Here is a 13,032-nt window from a genome sequence, read left to right as displayed (position 1 = left end):
TATACAAAATACCTTTGAAAAGAAACCTTGGTAACATTAGGACATATAGTCCATTACAACATGGATAATTTCTGCCCAGATATGAGACCAGATATTAAATCAAGCTTTCACAAACATACGTCAAGCAAAGTTAATGTACTCCAGCATTCATGTCACTTTCAAAAACTCTCCCATGGATCCTTATCTCCATGAATGCAAGTATAATTTCTCGCCCTCCCCACGAGTCTCCAACTGAACTTTTTAACAAATTCATCTCTTGCTGAAGTTAAACTTAAGCTTCCACAAAAAAAGCATGACCATTTACATACCTCTGTGTCTTCACTGGAACTGTTCTTTTCTCCTAAAATGACACTTCCTCCTCAACCAACTGTAAAAATCCTAACTATCCTTCAAGGCCCTGCTCAATGCTCACCCCTCCTTGAAGCTACCCATCTCAACTTCTTTAGCATTTAAGTCTATCTATAAATTTTAACAACAAACTAGGTACTGTTAGTGTTTCATGTCTGTACTTCTCAATGCCTTGAAATAGTTTATAAGCTTTATCAGAGCAAAGTTGGCATCTACCATTGATAACATGAAGGCTTCATCTTTTGTCTGATTTCACAATCACACTTTTGATTCTATCCTTGTTCACTTATGTTCTGCTAACTTTTGTCCTCATATTGTTAAATCTGATGTTTTACTTGTCCTGATCCTATTTGCTTCTAGAATGGTTTTGATAATTGCTTGGTTCTTGATCTTTGTCTCTAGTTTTAGTTTTGCTCCCCATGTTTAGTGCATTGCAAGTTCTAATGTATGCCTCGTAATGAACTACATACCAAGGATACAAGGCTAACTAAGAACCTTTAAAGGATCCTCAATCTGGTGAGAAATACAGAAAAGTAAATAGGTATGTTACTATCCAAGATAAGTCCTTTTACAGAGATATGACTCAATGCTGTGGGAGCACAGAAGTGACAACTGATCCAGAGATCAGGTGATGTTTTGAGCTAGAACTTGAATGGCAAGTAAGGGCATGCCTTGGAGAGAACACAAAGAAGGGAATTCAAAATTAAAGCAAGAGACCAGGCATGAAAAAGCTTGTCATATTTGAGGGTCAGGACTAAGTTCTGTGTTGCTAGAAAGTACCATGTATGTGGGCAGGGAGAGGTTAACGCTTAAGGGTAAGGTTGTATGTGAAGAAAACAGAAAGTGGGGGGATGTAAGGCTTTGCAAGCCATGGCAATAAATTCTAACTAGAAAACAGAAAGCCAAAAGAGATTATTAAGCTGGAAAGTGATTTAAACAGATTTATTTTTATGGGATGCTAACTCTAGAAATCATGTCAAGGATGGATTTGTATGGTACAAAGCTAAGTAATAACCTAGGACACAAGTGATAAACAATATATTAAAGAAGCATGGAGATGGGATTCATAACACTTGGGGAGTTAACTGGATGTATGAGGAGAGTCAGGGTACAGAGACAGATGAGAATATCAAGAGTTCTGTTTACGCACAATGATTACACTGTGTCTTGTGTAAGAGGACATTTGAAATAAGTGGATAGTACTATATGAGAGGAAATGTATTCATCACCTGCATGAATCATGGCAAGTTTTAATTTTATTTTAAAGCAGCACTAGCCTGAGCAAGAAGGCTAGGCCACCGGAATGTATTGGGTCTCAGTATTATCACTAAACTGTGATATACTAAACAAAATAAAATAAATGAGCCAATAAAAATGAAAGACCTAGGGGGCACCTGGGTGGCTCAGTCGGTTGAGCGTCCGACTTCGGCTCAGGTCAGGATCTCATGGTTTGTGGGTTTGAGCTCCACATCAGGCTCTGTGCTGACAGCTCAGAGCCTGGAGTTTGCTTCAGATTCTGTGTCTCCCTCTCTCTGCCCCTCCCTTGCTTGTGCTCACTCTCTTGGGCTCTCTAAACATTAAAAAATTAAAAAAAAAAAAAAGATCTACTTCTTAAAATGGATCTTAGAAAATCATAAGACTTTAATAGAGTTTTTAGGGAGATGAACCAGTAAGGGAGCAGATCACATTAATAAGTAGGGACAAGCAGGAACTATAAGACAACTAAGCTTAGTCCTGAGGTTTATCCAACTTGAACCCCAATCCCCATCTCTAAATAAGTAGTTAAGATGAGGAACCTGCAGCATTCGAGTGATGGCCAGCCCCCCCCTGGCCCCCCCCCCCCCCAAACGAGAGACACTACATCCATTGCAAAATACATCCATCTGGAGACCACGTGACTATCTGGCCATGGGTTAAGGGTGGAAGAATAGAGAGAATGGACCATAAGTTCAACAGAAAAGAACTTTATCATGGTAGAGTGTATCTTCTTCAATAAGGTTAGCTCCTAAAGCCAAGACAAAAGGTAAAAATTACCCTTGAAAATCTCTAAAACATAATTTTGGAGACTGAACTTGTCTCTCAATACAGTAGTCCCCCTCATCTGTAGTTTCGCTTTGCACAGTTTCAGTTACCCCCGATCAATTGCATCTGGGAGCAGATGATCGTCCTCCTGAGGATCTTATCAGCCGAACACTACATCACAGTGTCTGCGTCATTCCCCTCACTTCACCTCATCACCTACGCATTTCATCAGCTCACATCGTCACTAGAAGGGGAAGTACAGTACATGAAGATGTTTTGAGACCACATTCACATAACTTCTGTTCCAGTAGATTATTGTGGTTCATGTCTCACTGTATTTAATTTATAAACTAAGCTTTATCATAGGTATGTATGTATAGACAAAAACATAGCATATTTAGGGTTTGGTACTTTCTGTAGTTTCAGGCCTCCACTGGGGGGTCTTAGAACACATTCCCATGGATAAGGGGGATTACTATGTGTAGGACTAACATAGCCTATTTCCCTCCCGCGTTGGAGCAAATCCCAATTTCTTCAGTTGAGCACCAGATGAAGTGGTTAGCTTAAGGTTAAAGATGTAGGAACAGTATCTTAAAATACTAGAATAATCCTCAGGATAGTGAGTCACATGATGAAGGCATGTGGGATCTGAGAACTAAGGGGTACAGATGATTCAAGTTTCCAACTTCAACACTGTTCCAGAGCACACGTTGCCTGAGAATGGTAAATGGTATTACTCATACCATTTAAACTGTACTGTTTCCGCTTAACACATATAACAATGCGCATAAAACATGAAGTAACTATACAGTACTTCAGATATCCAAATGTTAACAATCAGTAAAACATACCCTCTATAATAATAATTTTTGTTAAAAATGGCTCACTAGCAACACTTTCACATAAAGATATTTTATCCATGAGACAAAAAATATATTAATGAATTTACAAACCTTTTTCCTACATCCAAATTAGCTTCAGTTTCCATTTCAATACTGTTACCATCAGGTTTCTCTTGAGAAGTTGTTCTTGCTCTTTTACTTTCCACTACTTTTGCTGCTGCCTTAAAAAATGGGGTTGTGAAAGAGGAAGGAATTCATGAAGCCATTTTGAACAAAGAGTATTAAAATTAAGCCTTCTAATTCCTTGACAGTCATAACCAAAGCATCTGTTGACAGGTCAATAAAGGGACTGTGCTGTATTTTTCTCCAGGAAGTATGATATCAGTAGCAGCTGCATTAGTTACCTGCTTGGTTTTTAAGCCTTATGGAGAAGGTCTTTCCTTGTACATGTATTTCATATATAAAATGCTTGCTAGGCAATATTAAGATAAAGGGTTACTTAAAAAAAAAAATAAATAAAAGTTCCAGATATTTTAAGACAAAACCCCCTTACTCATTGCTCCACTGAGGATAAAATGTTACAAAAGAAATTTTTTAAAGGCCTTTCTTCAGTCCAATTTTACATTTTACAAAAAAATGCAAAAATTTTCTTTAACCTATTTTTCCCAACTTTTTATTTTGAAAAATTTGCCCAACTCTTGTTTTAAAAAATTTAAAAAATACTGCGAAGATCACTGATAAACTCTTGAGATTCACTAATTGTAACGTTTTGGCATTCTTCTACAAAATCACTAAATAAAATTCCAATTAGTTTTTAAGGATTTCTATTCCAAGTATTCTCCTTTATTATAACAATTTATCCTTAGCTTATTGTTTGAGTCTCTTTGAAATACGCATACCTTCATAAGAAAGGCTGATGATTTTTCACTTATTACACAATTCACATAACTCTTAATTTTCTCCATCATGTGGTTGTAGCTGAAGTGTTGAAAAATGGAGTGGAATGTATCTCTCTGAGAGATTACCATAAGCAATTTCCTTTTTAAAGGCTAAAGAAAACAGGAAAAACATATTAATACATAAATCACAAATAAGATATTACAAATTTTGTCACATATTATTTAATTTAAAAAAGTCACATTATAAACTCAGGGATACAGGAGATTTTAAAAAATTCTGTTTCAAATGGCCCACCAATATATTTTTTCTTACTTAAAAAAAAAAAAAAAACTACATTGTATTTCACACATATAACAAAAAGATTAAAAAATAAATTATGAACCTGAATGTCCACTGCCAAGTTTATGGAAATAAAACATCATCTGTACAACTAAAGCTCTTGTTTATTACCAAAATGATTGCACTTCCAGCTTCTCCTCTGCTCAAGGTAACCATTATCCTGAATATAGAATTTATCATATTCATGCATTCCTTTAAACTTGCACTATGTATGTATGCACCCATAAATATATGGTACTGTTTAGCATAGTGTATTTTCTGAAACTTGCTATATTTTGCTCAGCTCTGTGACACTTATTCATGTTGATAATATTTTTATAGAATTAGCACTTTTACTGCTGCACAATATTCCACTGATCAAAAATACCATTTATTCATCCATTCTTGCAGCCTTCTGAAAGCAGTTAGAGGCTATTTTCTATTACTGTAGCACTGGTAAACATTTCTCTACATGTCTTCTTGCGCCCAAGTTTTTCTTAGACATCAGTTCTTTAAAGGCTGGTTGCACAATTAAAGCTAGAGAGCATTCAAAAAATTCTACTTCTCAGGCTCTATTCCAGACCAATTGTCTTAGTGGGGCCTGTTTTTTGTTTGTTTGTTTTTAAATAAAACTTCATGGCTTTTAAAATGTGCAGTAAAAATAAAAATTTACTCCAGGGTATTTATCTAGAAGTAGAATTGCTGGAATGCATACTTACAGATTTTACTAAAATGCTCTCCTAAGTTTAAGTACTAATTTACATATACCACTGAGAGAAAAGTATGGCAGCCTTACCATTTCTCCACTCTTTGGGCCAGCTGTTGGTATTCTAAGATATTTTAATTGTTGCCAGTCTGAGGTATAGGAAATACTATTTCAATATATTACTTGGGATTGCCTTGATTACTCATGATAGTGAGATTAAGTGCTTCCTCTTATGCTTCCTGGTTGTAAGGAAGGTTTCCTCTTCTGTGAAGTAGAGTGGAGTTTTCAGTAGCCTCACAGGGCTAAGGCAAAAAAGGTGGGGGCAGGAAACTCAATAAACATATCAGGCTTTCAGCTGAGATCTCTGGAGGGTTACACCCTAGGAACAGGGCCACATTAGAGAAAAACTAAGTCTAAATAAAACTACAACCTACTCTTGACCTAGCTCAGTCCCTCAAGTGGATTAAGGTGACCACTCTTCTACTCTATACCAGCATAGGAAAAGGTGCTCAACTTCACTATTCATGAGAGACAGAGAAACTAAAACCCAACGTGATAGTACTACATATTTGCCAGCATACTAAAAGGAAAACAACAGAGAAGGTCTGTGAAGCAACTGGAACTCTTGCACACTACCGAAGGAACTGATATAACCACTTTGGAAAACTATTTGGCAGTTATCTACTAAAACTGAGTATGTGCATACCTTATAACCCACCAAATCATTCTTAAGTATATACCCAACAGAAACACATACATTTATTCTACAAAAGACGTATAAAAGGAATGTAACAGCCAAAAACTGGAAATAACTCAAATGTTTCTCAACAGTAGAATGGGTAAGTTGCATATTCCAACAATGGAACAATGGAAATAAATGAAATATTGTTAGAAGCAACACCATGGATCAATCTTATATAAACTTGCTATATGACTGTAATATATAAAGTTTGGAAACATGTAAAACTAATCTTGGATGTTACAAGTCAGGGTAGTGGTTATCCTTGAGAAGGTAAGACAGTGACTGGAGGGGTGCTGGTGATGTTCTTTTCCTTGATATAGGGGCTCATCACACAAGCATGTTTCTTTTGTGAAAAGACATCTGTTTATACATTGATGGTATACGTATGCTACTAAAGGTATACTACTGTTCAATAAAAAGTTCACTAAAAAATATGTAAAAAAACGGGGTGCCTGGGTGGCTCAGTCACTTAAGTGTCTAACTTCAGCTCAGGTCATGATCTCGCGGTTCATGAGTTCGAGCCCTGCATCGGGCTCTGTGCTGACAGCCTGGAGCCTGCTTCGGATTCTGTATCTCCCGCTCTCTCTGCCCCTCCCCAACTCGCGCGCTCACTCTCTCTTTCTCTAAAATAAATAAACATTAAAAATTTTTTCAAAAAAAATATATAATTATCTTTTATTTCTTTAAATAAATGTAATTTATTCCAACACTGTAATACTGAAAAACAAGTTCTACTGACCTTAACATTACATTACACATACACACAAAAACTACTAATGATCACATAAGAGACTTCTAAAAAATAATTATGTTTCCTATACCTCTGCTACCCAATATGGTAGCCATCAGCCAAATGTAGCTACTGGGCCTTTGAAATGTGAGACCTGAATTTAGACATAAGTATAAAATACACATCAGATTTCAAAGACTCTTTGAAAAAAGGAGTACAAAAAGGAGAGTGTAAAATATCCCATCAATACTTTTTTATGTTGATTAAATGCTGAAAATGATGCTTTGGGATATACTGGGTAAAATGAAATATTAAAATTTGTTTCAGTCATTTCTTTTGACTTTTTTTAATGTGGCTACTAAAACACGTATGTGACTTGCATTATTTTTCCCTTGGACAGCACTGTTCTATCCTGTTTAAAAGAGAAAGCATCCCCTTCTTCCTCCAGTGTTCTTTGAATCTACCTCACTCCATACAGACAGTTCTAAAATTCTGATTGTAGGGCGCCTGGGTGGCTCAGTTGGCTAAGCGTCTGATTCTTGGTTTTGGCTCAGGTGATGGGTCTCACAGTCCGTTGGAGCCCTGTGTTGGGCTTTGCACTGAGAATGGAGCCTGCTTGGGATTCTCTCTCTCCCTCACTCTCTGCCTCTCCCTGGCTCATGCACACACACTCTCAAAATAAATAAACTTTAAAAAAAAGAAAAGAAAAGAAAAGAAAATTATAGTTCTAGTTTGACCAACTACCTCATAAGAATTTGGGTCATCAAATATTCTTTCAAAGACTTCTTCTGCTTCTTTAAAATTGCCATTTTCCATACAAACAGCTATCGCCTAAAAGATAGGATGACAAATACATACCTTAGGCTGCTTTTTAAAAACGTATAATTGTGGTTTAATATTGAAATAAGTCCTGTTAAATCTAAACGACTTCACTAAAAAATGTGATAAATGATTTAAAATACCTTTTCAAAGATGAAGTAACTGTGGTTTGAAAAGGATGTAACAATTTTTCATTGGCCCCTTGTATCTCTATTAGTAAATGCCCAGCATTCTACCTCTTTCGAATTTAGGCCAATTAAAAGCAGACATTAAGGGGTGCCTGGGTGGCTCAGTTGGTTGAGCATCTGATTCTTGATTTTGGCTCAGGTCATGATCCCAGCGTTGTGGGCTCGAGCCCCACGCTGGGCTTTGCACTGAGCATGGAGCCTACTTAAGCTTCTCTCTCTTTCTCCCTCAGCCCCTCTCCCCCACTCACATGCTCTAAAATAAAATAACCAAAAAAAGCAGACATAAATAAATAAATTAGGAGCTACATTATGTACATTTAGGGCCCACCTAAATATTAATACGAGAAAAAGGGAAATGAGAGAGGAGGTGGATGGTGTTTCTGATGATTAGGATGTGTAAAATTAGTTAGGATCCTTAAAAATCTCTAATAGAAACCTAGGAAACCAGATGCTTCTGAATAATCATTTTATAAACTGGCCTTTCTGATATTTTATGGTAAGATATGGGACTATTACCATCTGGATAGTTTTGTAAACTTTGGCAAGCTATTTAACCTCATGTGCCTCAGTTTCCTTGTATGTAAAACAGTGTAAATAATAGTACCTATATCATAGGGCTATTGTAAGGATTAGACTTCTATGTGAAAAGTGCTTAGAATAGTACGTGACGAATAGCAAGCAATATATTATATTTGCTATGAATTTATGGTAACCCGCTCAACTTAACCTTAGTATATTAATGATGGCCTGCTTCCTCTAGAATCCCCTCCAAAAACTGGGATAACATGACAAAGCTCTTCATCCCAGGCTGAAATTCTTAAAAGTAGCAGTCATATTTTTGCCTGTTCTCTTCTGGTCTTAATTCCACTTGGCAATCACCACACTAACAATAATTCATTTTGGGGAAGGTGGGCTTTCATCTGGAGTTTTTTCTCCTACCCAACCATAAAATAATTTTCTAAAACTGAGGAAAAATTTATTTAACTAGAACAATCCTTAGTATTTGCTTTGCCCGTTAGCAAAACATATTTTCCCTGCTACTGTATCTTTGAATGACTTTTTTGGCTCTCACTCTTTAATAGGTTACTCCTAAAACTCCCTCTACACAGTTAAAATTTTACATTCCCTTATTCACAAAAACCTATGAATTTCTTACCAAATATTCTGTTTTTCATATTTGTAATTTTTAATAGAAATTGAGACAGTACAAACTACTGATTTTTGAAAGTTGCTTTGTGATCTTTAAACTGATGCAGTGTATTTTCTCAAGTGGGGGCAATATATATATACATACTTAGGTAGCAAACATTAAGTCCCAACTCTCAGAGCTTGTGTCAAAGAATATAAACCAGAGGTCAAATTTCTGAAGAGAGTAAGTATATTAAATTTTACTTTGGGTTTACCGCCCAACTTCTATTAAGTAGCTCTTAATTGCTCTAGATGTTGTGTGCTTAGATTCTATAATAATAATAATAATAATAATAATAATAATAATAATAATGTAATACTCATACCTGAATTTTAATTAAATTCTGTATTTCTTCATGAAGTTTGTCATGTTCGTTTTCAATTGAGGCCCAAATCATCAGGGCGGATTCCAAGGGTGTAATTCGTTCATCACTTTCAAACTGTACATCTTTTAAAACCAGAACAAAAATAAGTAATTAAGGAAGCTAAATAGAACCTTACTTTGGTCAATTTTTAATGAATTCAGTTCTTTAAATGTTTACGGAGTATATACTCTGTGCTAGGCAGTATTCCTGTACACAACAGTTTAGGCAAGTGATTTGATTCAAGTTAATTTCCTTTTCTTCCTTTGAAAAATCTGAAGGAGCATGCAATTTAAATGTCAGGAGTTTCAACGATTTCTACTTTATTTCCTGTTGTCTTCTAATTGTGTCTTCAACATTTTGATAATTTACTTAATGTTTACTTATTTTGATAGAGAGAGAGAAAGACAGAGAATCAATCCCAAGCAGGCTCTGCATTGTCAGCACAGAGCCTGATGTGGGGCTCAATCCCACAAACTGTGAGATCACGACCTGGGCCGAAATCAAGAGTTCGACGCTTAACTGACTGAGCCACCCAGGCACCCCTCCAACATTTTAAACATAAAAATTTATTAATTTGTAGAGTAAGTCTTTTTATATTCCTGGCCCTGTGCCAGGTACTTAGGATACGACCAGGAAGAAGAAATGGTTCCTGCCCTTATGAAACCCGACTGCTAGCTATGAAGAAAGACAAACTGATGTGACTGGTACTTTATTAGAATTATGTATTATGCCAGTGCTTCTCAGCTCTAGCTATACCTCAGAATCATCAGAGGAGCTTTAAAAAACTACAGGGATGCCTCTACAGAGTCCGACTCTTGATTTTGGCTCAGGTCATGATCTCACGGTCAGGACGTGAGATCAAGCCCCAAGTCAGGCTCCGCATTGAGCGTGGAACCTGCTTGAGATTCTCTCTCTGCCCCACCCCTGTGTGGTGTCTCTCTCTCTCAAAGTAAATATACAAAATAAAATGCAAATAACCTAGACCCATCCTTTAGAGATTGATTTAATTAGTACAAGGTAGAGCCCATGCATCTGTATTTCCCAAAATCCCTCTAGGAGGGTCTAGTGTATATGAAAAATAGAATATCAACTCTACGAAAGGATACTAGAAGAGAATCCTTCATGGAAGAGAAACAATCCAAACTGGGACACTGAGGATAAATAGGAGATAACCAAGTGAAGAGGATAAGGATGGGAAGGAGAACATTTCAGGAAGGCAGCAGCAGAACAAAAGGCAGAGGAGTACAAAAGATATTCATACTCATAGTCAACACATATTAACGTCCTATTACATGTTAGGCACTATGCTAAGTGCTTAACATGCAGTAGCTCCTTTATCCACACAATTTCTTTAAAAGGGTATACAACGTTATCAACTTTGTCTTTTATAAAGTAGGACCTGAGACTTGGAGAGGTGACACAGCTAACAAGTAGTAGAAGCAGACTCCAGAACACTTAAACACCACTTACTTTGTCTCAAAAAAGGTGTGTTTCAGGAATAACAAGATGCTTGGTAAGGCTAGAGTACATGCTGGAAAGCATGAAAGATGAAAATGCAAAGGCAGATTGCCTAATCCTTCTAATTTCACATTTTTTTTTCTTTTAAAAACTCACTTCAGGGGTGCCTAGGCAGTTCAGTCACACCAGTGTCCGACTCTTGATTTTGGCTCGGGTCATGATCTCATGATTCGTGAGAGTGAGCCCATCAGCTGACAGTGCAGAGCTTGCTTGGAATTCTCTCTCCCTCTCTCTCAGCCCCTCCAACCCTTGTGTGAGTGCTCTCTTTCTCTCAGAATAAACACTTACAAAAATAAAAACTCACTTAAATATTTATATTTCCTATTAGGTTTCTGGACGGACATTATCTAACCCATCTCATTAATCTGCCTTCCTTCTCATAAATGTGAGATGTAGGGGAAAAATGTATCACTGTTAAATCTTAATTTCAAAAACTTTAGAGTAGACTTTCACTTTCAGGCAGAATGTGGTAGGCCAACATTCCTATTACAGCTAGAAAAAAGTGGGATAAATTGCAAAAGCATGTTGCTAAAGGCACGGGATAGTGGTGGAAGCAGAGAGAACTAGATGAATTACATCTCCAGGGAGAGAATCCTTTTGAGGGGAGGTGATGAGGGGCAGCTTTTCTTCCCTGGCCTCATTTGTTTATAAGGCGAAGATTCAGTAAGTGCATTCCAGGCAGGGAGATTTTACTGGGGTAATAGCAACAAGGAAAGCTTCTGGCGGTTTCCTTGGGGCTAGCTTGGTGGACTGGATAGAAGAACTGAAAACACATGGTTGGTTTTCCCCTCAGGACATTTGCTGAGTTCTGGGGCAGTTCAGAAAGCTGGGGTAGAAAGGTAGGGAAGTCTCCCGGAGCTGTACAGAACTTAAAAAATAAAGTCCCATGAAAGAATGAAACCTGTCATAAACAAAACATTTGCCCTTCAACACATCTGCCACATTTCAAAGCTATGTGGGGCAGAGACTAAAGCTAATATGGTAGCCACTGCCATACATAATTGTTAAACAGGTAAAATATGGCTAGTTCCAAATGAAAATGTGCTTTAAGTATAAAATACACCCAAGGTTTCAAAGACTTACTGCAAAAAGAGGGGTAAAATGTCTCATTAACATGTTTTATGTTGATTATATGTTTATGTATTTTAGAAATATTGGGTTAAATAAGATATTGCCAAAATTAAGTCCATCTATTTCTTTTCAATTATATATATAGCTCACATTTCTAATAGGCAGTGCTGCGGTTGAGCAACCACTTTAAAAAAAAAAAGGAAGAGTTATATATATAGCTGAAAGTCTACCATATAAATTAAAATAAAATTTTAATTGCTGCCTCACTTGAGTCCATTATGGTGAAATACATTGATTGTTGATAATTGACATGGGCCTATCATGTCTAAGATATACCCAAAGGGGGATCCTGGTGAATTTCAAGATTAAACCATGGCGCCACACACACATTCTGCATTTCTTTCCAGAAAGAAAGGAGAGGCTAGAGGAAGGGCCGTCCGGGAGAAAGTTAAGATCCACTGAACAACTGCTAACATGTGAAACACAGTTGGGCACTTTAGAATATTTTGTCATATTTAATTTACAAAACAACTGTTAACAACCATGTTAACTTATTGTCCGCATGGTCAGGAATTCTCTGATTGTGTCCACATCCAGATGCTTTTCTTCTTTAGCTACAGGCCCAGACTACCTATAGTTCTGTCTCCCTATATCTACTCTGCTTCTAGTCCTAGTCACTTATGGTCATGGCATTAATTGCAGCCCTAGTCTTACCCCCAACACGCAGCATACTGTATGAGCCAGAGCTGGACAGTGAACGTCACGAGAGTGGTACTAATGCACTGGGATTTTTCCATACTACAACAGGATTATAAGTAAACAGTTTCATGTTAAGTACTGCCTACCACTTAGCACTGTTGGGAAAGCATTTGTGTAAATTGTAAACACCAATATAAATATGTAATTATTTGTAGCAAAAGGTCCTTTAAGTGACCATGTTGTAAATATCACCCATTACTAATAAACTGAAGCAGGCTTGCCCATTACAATCTAAAATTACCTGTAGAGATAAAGGAGAGAGCTTTTATAGCTATAAATCATATTCACCTATCTAAATAAGTACTGAAATCAAGTTCAAATAAAAGGTTTCAATTATCATAGTTGTGAGTAAAAAAACAGAATGTGTATGGAAGAGTCACCACAAAGTTACCATAGTCAAATTTAAAGTAAATCTCCAAGAGAGTCCATGAAGCGTGGCTCCCCATGTGTCAGAATCACCTGGGAACTTATTAGAAATATAAACTCCAGGGCCCCTCCCATCCATCCTATCGCATC

The 13,032-nt window shown here is 36.9% G+C and overlaps 1 protein-coding gene across 9 annotated transcripts in view; it reads right to left on the bottom strand.

The window, feature by feature from the left end:
- The window catches only part of TERF1 (telomeric repeat binding factor 1), a 34,155-nt gene that overhangs the window by 13,928 nt on the left and 7,195 nt on the right, over positions 1–13,032 (bottom strand). For 8 of the 9 annotated variants that reach the window (XM_058699835.1, XM_058699838.1, XM_058699833.1 and 5 more), the window contains exons 3-6: positions 9,130–9,251; positions 7,353–7,439; positions 4,112–4,261; positions 3,324–3,433 (exon numbers count right to left, since the gene is read on the bottom strand). In XM_058699835.1, the coding sequence (XP_058555818.1) occupies positions 3,324–3,433; positions 4,112–4,261; positions 7,353–7,439; positions 9,130–9,251 (469 nt within the window). The remainder of the gene's footprint in view (positions 1–3,323; positions 3,434–4,111; positions 4,262–7,352; positions 7,440–9,129; positions 9,252–13,032) is intronic. The other variant, XM_058699832.1, reaches the window with a different exon arrangement.

Source organism: Neofelis nebulosa, chromosome 14, assembly GCF_028018385.1.
Source record: "Neofelis nebulosa isolate mNeoNeb1 chromosome 14, mNeoNeb1.pri, whole genome shotgun sequence".
Taxonomy (NCBI): Eukaryota; Metazoa; Chordata; class Mammalia; order Carnivora; family Felidae; genus Neofelis; species Neofelis nebulosa.
The sequence above is the reverse complement of the archived record's forward strand: the minus strand, read 5'-3'. Positions and strand labels throughout refer to the sequence as shown.